The 15,636-nt window shown below is 36.8% G+C and overlaps 3 protein-coding genes across 4 annotated transcripts; 2 read left to right on the top strand and 1 right to left on the bottom strand.

Moving 5' to 3' along the window:
* Positions 1-78: 78 nt before the first annotated feature.
* Positions 79-1,756, bottom strand: LOC140826659 (nascent polypeptide-associated complex subunit alpha-like protein 2). Its single transcript, XM_073189138.1, has 4 exons — positions 1,504-1,756; positions 1,320-1,419; positions 664-770; positions 79-572 (listed from the first exon to the last, which is right to left on the bottom strand). Exons 1-4 carry the CDS (start codon positions 1,549-1,551, stop codon positions 219-221), a joined length of 609 nt encoding a protein of 202 aa, XP_073045239.1. The 5' UTR covers positions 1,552-1,756; the 3' UTR covers positions 79-218.
* A 4,125-nt stretch (positions 1,757-5,881) lies between these two features.
* LOC140826627 (caffeic acid 3-O-methyltransferase-like) lies at positions 5,882-7,413 on the top strand. 2 transcript variants are annotated; one of them, XM_073189079.1, is made up of 4 exons: positions 5,884-6,391; positions 6,510-6,820; positions 6,911-6,975; positions 7,080-7,413. In XM_073189079.1, exons 1-4 carry the CDS (start codon positions 5,994-5,996, stop codon positions 7,380-7,382), a joined length of 1,077 nt encoding a protein of 358 aa, XP_073045180.1. In that variant the 5' UTR covers positions 5,884-5,993; the 3' UTR covers positions 7,383-7,413. The 2 variants fall into 2 exon arrangements, with proteins under 2 accessions (XP_073045189.1, XP_073045180.1); XM_073189088.1 differs by lacking the exon at positions 6,911-6,975 and having other exon boundaries at positions 5,882-6,391; positions 7,174-7,413.
* Positions 7,414-10,082: 2,669 nt separating this feature from the next.
* On the top strand, positions 10,083-10,798 carry LOC140803524 (protein FAR1-RELATED SEQUENCE 5-like). The gene is made up of 2 exons (XM_073159434.1): positions 10,083-10,385; positions 10,487-10,798. The coding sequence occupies exons 1-2, from the start codon at positions 10,083-10,085 to the stop codon at positions 10,796-10,798; spliced, it is 615 nt and encodes a 204-aa protein (XP_073015535.1).
* Positions 10,799-15,636: the final 4,838 nt, after the last annotated feature.

Here is a 15,636-nt window from a genome sequence, read left to right as displayed (position 1 = left end):
CAAACGGTCGATTTGTTGAATTAGTCCGTCTTCATGCATAGAGCCCCTTTCTTGATGCAACTAAATCCAAACAAAACAGGAAATAAAGGAGCATTTCCTCTGCTAAACATTGCCCACTGAACCAATTAATACAGCGAATAACAGTGTACCATTGATTCCAAATCACCACCACAAAATGCATACAACCATGTATGAAAATATGACAATCATGACGGAATTCAGGTGGTCAACTCCATGATGGCGCTCACGATGTCTCCATCGTGAGTCTTTAAGGCCTTCACAGCCTTGGCCTTGGAAACACCTGCTTGTGTCATCACCAAATCAATATCCCGAGCCTCCACTCCGGTCTCGTCAACCTCCTCCTCTTCTTCATCCGCATGCACATGGCCGGCTGTTGCTGCACCTATTCCAGGCTTGGCTATCACAGAGCCCATATCTGGCATCCTGAATTGTTGGGCAGCCTGTGACTGTAACTGAGAGCTCAAATCCTCGATTTTAGCCTCCCCAAAAATGACATAGGTCTCAGAATTCGGGCTATTGAATACATCCGGTTTTGAGATGAAAAATAACACCTGATGCATCATGGCTGGCTCGATTATACTAGCATCATAAAATGCAAATCACAAAAGGGAACGACTAATAAAGAATGTGATTGGGGGTTACGTTTTTGGTTCTCTTGACTGTGACCCTGCTAACTCCAGTAACAGGTTTCATACCAAGTTTCAGCATGGCCTTACGACTCTTCTTCTCGCTTCTGCTCTGCTTAGAACCTGTTCAATTTTCCCACCAAAGAAACTCTTCAATTCAAGTACACCAGAAGCTTAAATTTTTTTAACAAGCTAAAAGTAAAAGAAATGCAGGGGTAAAAAGTAGTGTTTCGAATGGTTTCCAAACACAAGGATGATTTTGAAATTTATTCCTAACAATATATGCTAGTTAGAGACTAGAGAATAGAGACCAATAATGAAAAAGTAATCGATCTGTGATGCAAATCAATAACTAACAACCTCCTTGTCCAAGATAGACTATTACCTACAAATAGATGCAGTACAGAAGCCAAAAAAGCAAACAAACTCTATTCTATCATCCAAAATGAAACTCAAACAGGCCATTCCTTCAAAATATTAATACAAGGATCTTTCATGAAGGTATAGCAAATTAAGGTATATAAAATCCATATAGCCCCCATAACAATTTAATATAGCAAAAGAACAGAGAATTTTGAGTAAACAAACAAATCTAGATTCTTGACAAAAGCTTAACATACAATCCTCACACAGCAAGAACAATAGTTTTTTTTGCTGGAAAGAAACACGAACCCGGGGTACCATCTTCCTTATCATCACCTTCATCGTCAGAATCGTCAGCTTCATCTCCGTTGTCATCATCTTCCTTCACATCCTCCACGAGCGGCTCATCCTGTAAAAAAAATCAAGAAAAACCATCTCAACTCCAAAAACTCAAAATAAAATCCACTGAAAAGAAGAAACATTGAAAGATTACCTGCATCTTTTTCTGGGATTCAACTTCTTCAACAACGGGACCCGGCATGACTCGTTGTTCAGGAACTGGAATACGGCGACAGGAGAGGAAAGTTGAGTGGAATTAGCTACGTGGAAGAAGGCATAAAGATTGGATCTTTACGCAACTCTAGGGTTGATCGGTAGTTTGGGCTTGGTTCCAACAGCCAGGCTTTAACCATATTCGTTTTCATAATCGGTCGGTCTATCTTCAAACAGTCCATCGGACCATTTCAATTGGATGGAACCAACTAAGCGGAAAACTGTTATATTATATAATATCTCTTCCTATTTATTAAGGCTGAGTAGGTTAGAGTAACTTTCTTGGTCTGTTTTTTAAAATACCTAAAATACCCTTCATCCCCACTCTCTACATTACTAATTATATATATTAATAAAGTGTTAAAAAATAAAAGTAAGTCACATGTAGTTTAGTGGATAAAGCTATGTTTCTTAATCATGAGGTTGTAGGTTCAATTTTTGCTTGAGTCTTTTTTAATTTATTTTTAGTTCATATATCAAAATTATAATGTAGCCACTCATTATTTCTTATAAATATATTTTGGTCTTCATTTAAATATAAATCAAATAAATTATAAAAACAAATCGTACAAGCACGCAACGCGTGCGTCGTTGTACTAGTATTAAATAATAAATTTTAGGTACATTAAATATTATATATATATATATATGTATTTATCAAGATTTACAAAATCAAATAAAATATAATATTATTCAAATAATATTTTAAACAAAATTCAAATAATCAATTATATGACAAAAAAAATTTAAAATATGTGAACCGATCAAATCGGTTCTTGATGGGCATTTGGAAGTTGTTCGGGCCGAATCCATGACCAATGAACCGATTTGAACCAGCCAGCGGATCCAATCTAGTTCTGAAAATACTAACCATATTTTTTCAAATGTTATACAATTTTTTTAATGATATAATACATTAACTCAAAATAAATGCTTTAGACAATAATATCATATTTAAAGAAGCTATGAAAAATATTACTTGAAACCAGGATTTTCTTTACGGATGCTCCGTTATATTATTATTACAATCCTCTCATATCTCTAATTTTTCAATCACTCAACCAAATAATACAAAATATTTAATAATTATCATATATTATAAATATTTATATTTTATATTTTTTATTCGAATTAAATTAATAATAATAATAATAATAATAATAATAATAATAATAATAATAATAATGAGCATCCGTGCTTACAAAACATGAATAATGCTCAATCTCACTCTAATCCGTAATTCGTAAGCAAAGATTAAAGTATTTTTGCAAAATTATTTTATTTCGAATTATTTTTAAAATATATTTTTTTTATTTTTAAATTAATTATAAAAAAACTCAATTTGTAAAATAATATTAGTCAACTATTTTATACGAGGTCATTTTTTAAAATAAATAGTTGACAAGATTAAAAAAACAAAATAACTCATTATATATAGGAGAAGTTGGTGAAAAATTGTCAATCAAAACATTTCTTTGGCTTCACTCCCTACCCACAAAATTGTGGTACTATGTCATACAAAATGTGGTACACTTCATGTGGAAATATGGTACACTTCATGTGGAAATGTGGTACTAAAAAAGTACCTAGGAACTGAACACAAAAAAAATGACGGCTGGGGACTGAACCCAAATTTCCCGTAATAAAACATCGATTGTTTTGATGGTATGTTGATTTGATTGAAATGCTGGGTTTACAGTTAATCATTTGTTATGTTTTTCTACCATATCACTAAAACTTAATATGATCCGACATCCACTTCGTCGTAATTTTAGCCTATTACAATTTAATTTTTTAAAAATCCCAAACTACAATTTACTCAAATATGTAATCAAATATATACAAAAAAAAAAAAAAAACTAAATAAGTTACTAATAAATGCTAGTTTTTGTTGGTCCCACATACGAAATTTGAGATAATAAAACTCGAAAATAAAGAATAAATTAGATATCGATATTTACATGGAAAACCCCTAAAAATTATTATGGTAAAAAACTACGGGCAAGATGAAAAGAATTCCACTATAATATTTTGTGGTACAACTCACTCATTGTGTTTCCAAAGAGAATACAAGTATTATAGAACCAAGCACTCAAATGCTTATAAGATGAGAGAAAACTCGAATAAGAGATAATTTCAGAATGAAGAGTAACTTTATTTATAGAGCTTCTTATCGTGTAAAAAAAGTCTTAAAAAAACGTAATCAAACCCATGTTTTTATTCAGCTAACCATATTTTTTTGTCAAAATTGTCTGGCGATTGATGCACAATTGACGACACTTTGATATCGAAGATTCAAAGCTGAGATATACGTCAATATCTGTCATAAATTCAAAAACGGAGACAACATTAAATAATGATGATAAACTGTGTAATAAACCTAAACCAGAGAGTTTGTTAGATAGCCGTTGGGTAGTGGGCCGTATATATTTTTATTTAGGTCTAACCAATTTATAAGTACCCAACTAATTATAAAGAATCGAGTTTAGCTCACTCTATGTTTCGTCCCGATGTCAGGAGATTTGTTAGATAGGCGAATAAATTTGGAAAAATTTGCATCACATATACACGTTTAAAATTGAATAAATTTTTTTTACTAAAATTATTTCAAAAAGTGTTTCCCTGATATAGAGATAGTAAACGCATGGATCCACTTGTTGGGAAAAAATAAATTGTTCACACTTAGCCATTGGTAGCAAAGTTAGCATGAAAAGTGTACATTAAACCAGTTCTATGATCGAGTATAAATCCGATTGGATATAATTTCCAAAGGATATTGAATCCCCGCCCTACAGTTGGGGAAAAAAAATCTTAGAATTAAGAGCAACTGGTTTGGCTAGGATCGAGTTCGAGTTCGAGTTTGACTTAGTTTTTTTTTTTTTAATGACAATGGAACTCGTAACAGCTGTCTTTCGGTATGCACTGAGTTTTTTTTTTTTTGTGGTGATGGAACCCATATCCGCTATCTTTCGACATGGGGTAAACCATAGGGCTAACACAATCATGATTCGGGAACGGTCACTGATGTTCCAAAGTTCCAGGACAAATCGGTGATTGCTTTGTAACGTTGTTATTCGACTTTATAACGACGCTTTAACGGTGGAATGGAACAATAGCGGTCGGAACAGAACGTGAAAGTGTTAATTGGATGTACCATTTTCCGCAAAGCTCGTCTGAATCTACCGATCAGAAGGTTGTTTTATTGTTTTTAATCCAGGTTTTTTTTAATCATCAACTATATTTGATGAAACTTCCCATTATTATTCAAGAATATTTATGTTTTGGATAGAATTCAGGTTGTTGCATCAAGGAATTAGGTTTTGGGATCAGAATGAGCTTAGAATAAGATTAGGTTTTTTTTTTTTCTGATTTGATTTTGAAGACTTTCTTGAATATCAGTTACTCCGTCTTGCGTGGAACACTTCAAGTTCTTCAGGAAGATATGGATATCAGGGTAATTATAATTTTAGACATGATTCTTTTGATAGATCATTTGATTAGATACAATGAATCTTCATCATCTATATGGCATGGTGTTGAACATCATAGTTCCAAGTATAGATCTTCAAGTACAATTGATAGTTGTAGTGGGTGTCGTGGATTCGGATACTATAATCGTTGTGACGAAACACTTTTACAACATCAATCATCTCAATCTAATGATCTTTCATCATCTCAATCTAATCAATATCCCTATGAAAAATTACGTTAATATCCAAATGTTCGAAATCGATTTAATCAACGGGATACTCATGGAGAATATAACAATGATTTCGCTCCTCCTCGTCACTTCTCATGATATTAGCTTTGATAAGTTATAATTTTTAGTGTGTATTTCTTATTGTACTATTATTGTAAAATAGTTTTGTATTGATATATTAATTTGTAATAACTTCATATATTTTATGTTTTAGTATAAAGTAATTTATATTTAAATTTTTTACTAATTTTTGAATTTATTAAATTTTTTTATACAACTGTTCCGTGACATAACATTGGAACTGGAACGGTAGTTTCCGTTCCAAACACCGCAACCGTTCCGGCGAACCATGAATACAATATCTCGCAAATCATAATATATAGTCAAGTAAACTGAATTGGGCAAACATGTGCGACAAGTTTGTTCGAGAAAATATTGATCAAACACTCGCATACTCCACTAACTCAGAAACACTTCCCTTCTTGCGCTTGACTTAGTTGTTTTAAATGGCTTTGGAGTAATTATACTCAACCCGCATAAATATGTAATTTTAATAATATAGCTAGTTCCAAAATAGATGCTTTAGATGCAGCCGGCGTGTGGATTCTAAATACATTGAATTAAAAGTTAGCTTGTGTTAAGGCCAATCTAGTTTTCTTACTATATATATTGCATTGATCAGATACGTTCTTACAATTTATATATAGTAATTATCATCAGTGAAAGTTTCGATGGATGATGATCAATATTCAGAAGAGGAGAATGTCTGTCTTGCCTTGCAATTAGCATGTGGTTCGGTGCTTCCTATGGTACTTAAAGCAGCAATAGAACTTGATCTTCTCGAAATCATTAGAGGAGTGGGCCCGAATGCTTCACTTTCTGCTTCTGAAATTGCATCCCAGCTTCCAACCAAAGACTCCGACTTTGCATCCAGCATGCTGGACCGAATCCTCCGGCTTCTGGCTGTCCATGCTGTTCTCAAATGCAGTAGAAAACTGCTGCCCTGTGGCGGTTTCGAGCTGCGATACGCTTTAGCTCCGGTGAGCAATTTGTTGATAAAAAACGAGGATGGTGCCTGTCTAGCACCAACATCACTGTTTATTCAAGACAAGGTCATGATGGAGAGCTGGTAATTAATTATATACATTAGATAACTTTTTTTTATATCAGTATGGAACTCAAGTTAATAGATTTGTGGACAATTATATTTATTTATTAATATTTTGAATGCATGGAATTAAGGACAGGTACCACTTGAAAGATGCTATATTGGAGGCAACAATTCCATTCAACAAAGCACATGGAATGACATTATTTGAGTACGCGGCCACAGATTCAAGATTTAACAACGTGCTCAATCTCTGCATGTCTAATCATTCTGTTATGATTGTAAAGAAAATCGTGGAAATATACAAGGGATTTCAAGTTATCAAGTCCCTGGTGGATGTTGGCGGTGGAATCGGAGTCACACTCGACATGATCGTCTCTAAGTACCCATCAATTAAGGCCATCAACTTTGATTTGCCACATGTTGTTCAAGTCGCTCCATCTTACCCCGGTACTCTTTGTTCTAAAATTTGAGAAAATGTTGACGTATCGTACGTTCAGTTGCTCAAGATTTTAATTCGCGCATTTATGTACGTATTAGGCATAGAACACATCGGTGGAGACATGTTTGCCAGTGTGCCCAAAGGGGATGCCATTTTCATGAAGGTGTTTGCTCACATTTTTAACTATACATACCTGCTTCTTTAATATATATCACTAGCTAACCCGGACATACATGTATATATATATATATATATATATATATATAGTGGATTCTTCATGATTGGAATGATACAGAATGCATAAAAATCTTGAAGAATTGCTACGAAGCTTTACCAGTAAATGGAAAAGTGATTATTGCAGAATATATATTATCTGAGACCCCAAGTAGCAGCAGCAGCAATGGGGATGCGTTGGGAGCCCTGACAGATGTGGTAATGTTAGCATACACCCCAAGTGGAAAAGAGAGGACTCTGCTGCAATATGAAGCCTTGGCCCGTGAAGCTGGCTTCACTAAACTCTTCAAAATTTGCTCTTCTCATAGCATTTGGATTATGGAATTGCACAAGTGATTATTTGCCATGTTTTTTTTTTAAAGATCTGTATCACTTCAAACAATAATAATAATTTATATTAATGTTATACCGTTGAAAATAAAGAGTTGAAATTATTGAATGTTGAAAATAAAACAATCTAAATATTGAAAATTAGTGTGTGATGATGTATGTAATGATGTATTTATTTTTGGATTATTTCCCAAGAAATTCTATAAATAGGTCTCTCAATTTGTGAAGAAGAACACAATTCAGTGGAGAAAATTTTATAAAAGTGTATGGTTTAATATATTTTGTAAGTTTAAGATTTGTATTTTTTATCGTAATTTTTTAATTTTTAACATATATATATTTTTACTGGGTAATGAATGTTTCGTTAAAATATTTAATTGAAGCCATTAGCTAAATAAATTATGTTACTATTATCTTTTACAAGCTTGTATTAATGCACGTCATTGATAAAATATAATATATAAGATAAAAATGGGAAAGTTGTGTTTTGATCTCATAACTAACACATTTTCTAATTTTTGTTGTCTTAGTACACTAACTCACATTTATTTGGGATTTTGAAAGTGGAATTACATATGTGACTTTTTACATCTAGACATTAAAAATTAATCATTAATTATAAACAAATAAAATCTACAAACAACAAAATATTTTCTCAAATATTTATCTTCTCTAATTCTTCTCCAAAAATGCCAAAACTCCCGTTCCCATACCAAACCCAAAACTCTAGAAAAACAACCACATCGATGTTGTCTGTCCAAAAAGTCCTCAACATTGGCACATTACAAAACATAAATCTGATACCAGATGATGAATAAATGTATGATATTTGCCTATTTTTTATGACTATTTGTTTTGTCGAATTTCTATTTTATTTTTTTAATTTTTTATTATTATTATTATTATTTTCAATTTTAGTATTTTTTTTAGATGTGACATAGATGTAACGCTGATAAAATCAAAATAGTCAGAAAAGAAAAAAAAATTATTGGACTATTGCTAAGTTTTGACTATTTACTAGATCTGATCTAAGTTATAGACCCAAAATGACCATTCACCTTATTTAACTAGGTAGTATCTCATTTACGCAAAATTTAGCGACAATCATGCAAGTGAAAATTAATTAAACCACAAATTAGGCTAGTAAATTTTAAAGTTAATTAATCACGCCCATCAAATCAGTATCATTTAAGTAAGTAAAATTTTTCATATAATTTACTCATAATTAAAATATCTAATTCAAGTTAAAAATTCACATATTATTTCTACAAATAACATATTTAATATAATTACATTATTCTTATTCAAATAATAATTAAAAACTATAACAAATTTTATGAATCAACTTGATCTGTTAATGATTATGATCATGATTCATATATGTAATAGTCATTATTTTACACACGCATTGTATGTGTGTCATTCGCTAGTAACCAATAAACAATATTTTTTAACATTAAAAACGAATCTTTGAATTTATTTTATTCGTTCGATTAACATTTTAACCGATTTTTCGTTCACCCATGTACGTCGTGGATTATATATATGCTTGAATTGTTAATCAGAAATCCTATTACATCTAGCTATTTATGTCTTCCATTTGTTTAATTCAATTAAAGAGAACTTAAAAGGTTAAAAATAGCATATGTTTTCGATCAAATGTCACATAGGTCGTTACGCAATGGCCGAACCTTTTAATTTTTGTTACAACATAAGGCGGCTAGCACTGCCTCTAGCTGGCTAGTAGGTGTGGTGGCGCCTCTGCCTGCCCTATTTCATAACTTCATTTAAACATTATTTTATTTTAGATTTTAAAAGTTAGATTAAGATTTCTTTGAAGCGGTCGATCCGAACTATTTTTTAGAGAAAATATCAAACACACACACACACACACACACACACACACACACACACACACACACACACACACACACACACACACACATATATATATATATATATGAGGGATGATACCCTGCACCCTTGGATGCAGGGTACCCGTGGGCGACAGCTGAGCTGTCGCCCACGTGTGCATTTTTTTAAAAAAAAATTGAAACCGGAATTAACGACGGTTTTGTTATATATGAGGATGATACCCTGTACCCTTGGGTGCAGGGTACCCAGCTGTCGCCCACGTTTGCATTTTTTTTAAAAAAAAATTGAAACCGGAATTAGCGACGGTTTTGTTAGAAACCGTCGCCAAATGACAATATTAAAAAATTGTAACCGGACATAGCGACGGTTTTTCACAAACCGTCGCTAAATGTCTAATTTTTAACCGGACATAGCGACGGGTTTTTACAAACCGTCGCTAAATGTCTACTTTCTAAAAAAATAACCGGACATAGCGACGGTTTAATTAAAACCGTCGCTAAATGTCTAATTTTTTAACGGACATAGCGACGGTTTATTACAAACCGTCGCTAAATGTCTAATTTTTTAGACAAAACCCGTCCAACCTAGCGCCCCACACAGAAAAGTAAACTATTTCACCCAAATCTCGTGCGCCTCAAAACCTAGCGCCCACAACACACAATTAATTTTTTTTCCAGATCTCGTGCGCGTCAAATCTAAAGGTAACTCGATGTTGTTCGAAAATTTCTCACTTTCGGTAGAATTTGTGCGTGAATGCTCCTAACTTTCTCACTTTTTCGGTAGAATTTCAATATCTAAGCAAAATTAATTTTGTTCATTTCATATTGTAGAATGGAAGAAAACGGCGGCGATGAACTGTCGTACATTCCCCAAGTTGGAGACAATCAAAAGCCAGAAATAGGTATGAAATTCGAATCTTTAGAGGAGGCGTTTTCGTTCTACAACCAATACGCACGAAAATCTGGTTTTAGTGCGAGAATGAGCAATAGCAAAAAAAGTAAGAAAACAAATGAAGTTATCTGGAAAAAATTTGTATGCTTTAAAGAAGGACATACAGATGCAATAAGATGGAGTAAACAATCAAAAAGTGATGAACCAGTAAAGAAAGAGCTCGTGGTGAGATTAGAACTGGATGTAAGTCAAAGATTTCAGTTGTGAAGGAACAAATTGGTGTAGGTTGGGTTGTTAGTACCTTCGTAGAAAGTCATAATCATCCACTATCAACTCCTTCAAAGGTGCATTTGTTACGCTCACATCGTACTGTTTCTGCAGCAAAGAAAGCACTAACTCAACAGTTTGCTGAAGCGAATGTACCTACTTGTCAACAAATGCGATTGTTTGAAATAGAGTCTGGAGGGCCTGAACATGTAGGTTGCACGGAAAGAGATATAAGAAACTACGAGAAAACGCTTAGGGATGAGCACAAGGGTATTGATGCCGAAACATTGATTGATTTCTTTCTGTCTGAGAAAGACAAGAGTTCAACTTTCTTTTTTGATTACGAGACAGATTCAGAAATTGTAGAGATTTCAGTTAAACAAAGGTAACAACTTCCAACAACATATTTAATCATGGTCACTAAATTGTAGAGATTTCAAATCAAATTAGCCATTTAGCGACGGTTTGTAAAAAACCGTCGCTATGTCCGGTTATTTTTTTTACACAGTAGACATTTAGCGACTGTTTGTACTAAATCATCGCTCTGTCCGGTTATTTTTTTTAAACAATAGACATTTAGCGACGGTTTTTAATAAACCGTCGCTATGTCCGGTTATTTTTTAAAAAATTAGACATTTAGCGACGGTTTGTAAAACACCGTCGCTATATCCGGTTATTTTTTTTAAAAAATTAGACATTTAGCGACGGTTTGTGAAAAACCGTCGCTATGTCCGGTTACAATTTTTTAATATTGTCATTTGACGACGGTTTCTAACAAAACCGTCGCTAATTCCGGTTTCAATTTTTTTAAAAAAAAAATGCACACGTGGGCGACAGCTCAGCTGTCGCCCACGGATACCCTGCACCCAAGGGTTGCAGGGTATCATCCCTCTATATATATATATATATATATATATATATATATATATATATATATATATATATATATATATATATATATATATATATATATAAGTGTTTGCACAATATTTGGTGTTGCGGGCGTGCCAGGTGCGAAGTGCACCGATTTGTGTGAAAATGATAAAAATCTAACTTCTAAAAACAAACGAAAGTGAATTCTAAATTTGACCGTCGGTTCTAATCTCCTAAAACAAATGCAATGCCAAAATAAAGAAAACTATTGTGAATCGATGCAAATAAACCCCTGACATGATTTTGAATTTACAAAACTGTAGGAATTCATCAAAACTTGAAAATATAATAACTTGTGCAGAAATCTAAAATGAGAAGACGCTAGAAATATACTGAAAAGCTTGAAAAACTATTGCTTGAAGATTGCAATTTTGCAGAGAGTATTTTGCAGAATTTTGTGCGTAGTTGAGTTGTGTTGTCTCCTTTTCTGTATTGCCGATCTCCTTTTTCTTCCTGGCCGCTGTGTCCTCTTTCTCCACTCCCCCATGATCTCCACTATCTGCTCCCCTAATGTCACGATTTCTAACTATCCTCCCACGTTTTTATCCTCTTCCGCGCTCAGTGCTCCTTCTTGAATCGATTTAAGAATTATTCTGTTATGGGCTTATTTAATTGGGCTTCAGAATTGACTTGGGCTTGTAATTAAATTATTTTTAGCCCAAACAATTGCCCCCCGCAAGCATTGGCCCGTGGGCCAAAATGCTTGTATGCGATGCGCGAGCCCAATTTTCAATTTCTCCATAGGTAATAGCCCACAAATGTCTTATGAATTGGGCTTCATTAATGGGCCGAGCACTTCAATTCATTTCCCTGGACCCTAACTTTCACGCTCATTTTGAAATTCCTTCCTGCTTGACTCGCGCCTACTCCCCGTTCATCTTCTCCTCGCTGCCTTCGCACACCATACCCAGCTCCCCTTGAATCGATCGCTGGTTATCCGAGTGCGCTCGCCTACCCTTCACGATCGTTTCCCCTAACGCCGTGATACCGGGGATTTTGCGATGGCTCGGGAATCGTCTCCGTCATTTCTCCCCTCATCCAGCGCCGCGGGTTCGCCATCTTCTCAAGCCAACGTCTCTACTCCGGCACCTATTGCGTTCGCCGGTTCTGCCACTGGCGTTAATCCTTTCTTGGCCGTCGCTGGGTCGTCAATGGGCGTTCCGACGAGCGTTGGTCCGTTTTCCTCCGCACGGGCGATCACCCCTCTTGGCTCGGGCCATCGACTGACAGCTGCGGAGGCCATTTTAGCTCCTCCTCGGGACGTCTCTGCCTGTCCTTCGCAACTCGTGCCCACATCGTCCTCGCCAATTGTCGCACCCGCTTCCATGGATTTATCAGGGCGTCCGATTTCATTCTCCACGGCCATGGGTATCTTCATGTTCCTCTTTCTCGAATTTTTCTTAGTGTTTCTCGATTCATTGAATATTGTTTGTCGTTTTTGATTGACTTGCAATTCTATTTCTTGCTTTGTGTGGTTAAACTTGATTGTTCGAGAAGAGAGTGTGACTCCCCGTACTAGTTCTTGTACTGATTCTCTGAGAAGCAGCACAATAAACATCTACGTTTATTTGTCTGATCTGTCTACTTTTAAAAAAGGGAAATTACGAACTTTCGGTGTCGTCTGGCCATACATTGGCCTTTGTGTTGTAGGTGCGGTAGCTTGGCCATCTTTTGGCCCTGTAGCATACACTGTATCAATTGGTTTTCTGAATATTGCTTGCTTGCATGCAGTGGTCTTTGACCCCAATCAGTCCATTGACTCTAGTTCTGTCCCTGTTGCCACCCAAATAGGGGCCGCACACACCGGGTATGTGTGGTATTTGTTTACTAAATAGAGTGTGACTTTGCTTTTGCTCACTCCCTTGTTGGTTTTCAGGTTGCCAGCTGCAACGTTATCCCCACCTCTTACTGCTCTTAATAATCTGACCCCATCTGTGGTAAAGGTCACCCCATCTGTTCCTGCCATTATTTCGGCTTCGATTATCACTTCAGTAACGGCTACTCCCTTGATTCACTCGACGGTGTCTGGTATGTCCTTGGCTAGTAATTTAGTTGTTGGGTAAAGATGTTTAAAATATCCACTCATTTCTTGTAGGTGCATCAGCTATCAATCCATTCGCATCTGAGTCTGGGGCCTTACACAAGTCTGAAGTTAAAGCGGGGTATGAGTTGCATCTTCCATGGTTATCTGTCTTCTTTGTGTCTTGCAATGTTTCTAACTTATCCGTTGCTCAACTGTAGGAGTCCAGCCTTTGTTTCTCTGGCCCTTGCCACTATTGGCCCAGTGCGGCATCCATCCTATTCTGAGAATCAATTTCCCCCATCAGTCCATGAGTTGTTCTTTCCCCTGCCTTCACTACACTCGAGGGATTTGTTGCTCTCCAGATGTTTATTTCCCCACAGTGAGCCTTCCCAGTTCAAATCTTGGCCACGGGTTCCTGAGGGTTGGGTCGAGTGGATAGATCGTTTGACCCCTCATTTTGGGCAGCAGTGGCGCCAACAGGGCTTGTGGCCACTGGTTATGACTTCTAAGATGAAAATAAGCAAGCAATCCGTTTTATTTGATTGCCTTCTCCGGTTTTGGTCCCCTTCCTGCAATGTTTTCATCTTTCCCTTTGGCCCAATGTCTATAACTTTGTATGACATCTCTTTGTTACTCGGGTTGCCTGTGGTTGGGCCTGACTCCCCCTATTTCATTGATGATCCCGCTGCCCCGACATTAACTCATACCCGTTATTACTATCCCTCCTATCGGGCAGTGGTCAAGGAATGGTCTTCGCATACAGGTGTTCCTTCTGTGGTTGAACACGTCACGTTTCTATGGGTCTTGGTTTGCCATTACATTTTCTGCCCTTCGTCTGGCAAGCCATCATCTGAATACCTGCCCCTTGCATGCTCCCTCAGCACCGGTAGAGTGTATAATTTGGCGGTGATGCTTCTAGGGTCCGTATACCGCAGTTTGAATCAATGTGTTAGGCACGATCCTATTTCCAAGCTGGGGGGAGTATCATGGTTTTTACAGATATGTGCCTTTTCGTACTTTCCTGGCTTGATGGATTTCCCTGCTGGCCCTCTTACCATGTTGCGCATTACCTCACTGATGGGGAGCCACCTCGTTCTTTCTACCTCTGATCTGATGGATTATTTGCAGCGGCTGAAGCTAGAGACACTCAATCTTCCTGCACGACCGAGCGTTTCTTGCCTTACCCGGCCTTTTTGGGTTGGTGCTTTTCCGGACTTTAATGGTCGTTCTCCCGATGAGATTGCTGCTCTAGTCTTGACTCGGTATATCCATCCCAGATTATTGGTAGTTGATTGTTCTTCCACACGCCCGCCATATAATGACAAGTCGAGTTGGTCGTTCGAATTTTACAATCCTTCTTTATATGCGTACCAATTCTGGCTCTCACCGGCAGTCCCTCACACCTCGCTATCTTTCCCGGTGGACTTGACTCATATTGTCTCAGAGATCGCCTCTAGGAGACTTTCCAAGGCAACCGTACAGCTCCTATCCACTTTATCCGGGAGGTTTCTCAGCCCGATGGTGCCACTTGACCGAAAGATGGCCGAGTCATTTGCTATTTGGTGGAAGTCACGCTACCTAGACCTCATTCCATCAGTAATTCGACACCCTGGTATGGTCTGGTATCCTTCTTTATGTTTACATAGCGCTTTGTTGTCGATATCTGTTATTCCAGCATTGTTTTTGTGACTTCTTGTAGATGCTCTCAAGCGAGATGTGGCTCCGAGTGAGGACAGTCCTGTGTTTGTCAAGCTCCCAAAAATGGATACTCAAGGGAGTTTGAAACTCAAACAGGAGCAGGTCACAGTGCCTCCGAAATCTCAATCCTTGAAGACTAAGGCCACTCCTAAAGCTGCTCCGACAGGAAATATCACTCGTAGGCTCCAGACGGTGGGTCGGCGATATCATACTCGCCATTCAACTAAACTGGTTTCTGGCCCTAGCAACACCTTTGATGACCCCATCATCCTTGGTGAAGATTAGACTTGTCAAATTGGGCCAGGCCCGTCGGGCTGGCCCGCCCCGCCATAAAAAATGAATGGGTTGGGTTGAAAAAATAGCAGCCCATTTAGAGGCGGGCCAATTGGTTTGAGCCCGTTTGGGTTGCGGGCCTAAGCGGGGCGGGCCTAAACGGGGCGGGCTGGCCCAACAAATTAGGGTAGGATTTTTTTTAATTTTAAGTTTTATATTTACAACCCTAGCATAGATTATCGCTCTCTTTCAAATCAATTCGTAACTCCTTCTCTCAACTCTCAAGTGAGCAAATCTGCC

Source organism: Primulina eburnea, chromosome 1 (assembly GCF_022965805.1).
Source record: "Primulina eburnea isolate SZY01 chromosome 1, ASM2296580v1, whole genome shotgun sequence".
Taxonomy (NCBI): domain Eukaryota; kingdom Viridiplantae; phylum Streptophyta; class Magnoliopsida; order Lamiales; family Gesneriaceae; genus Primulina; species Primulina eburnea.
The sequence above is the reverse complement of the archived record's forward strand: the minus strand, read 5'-3'. Positions and strand labels throughout refer to the sequence as shown.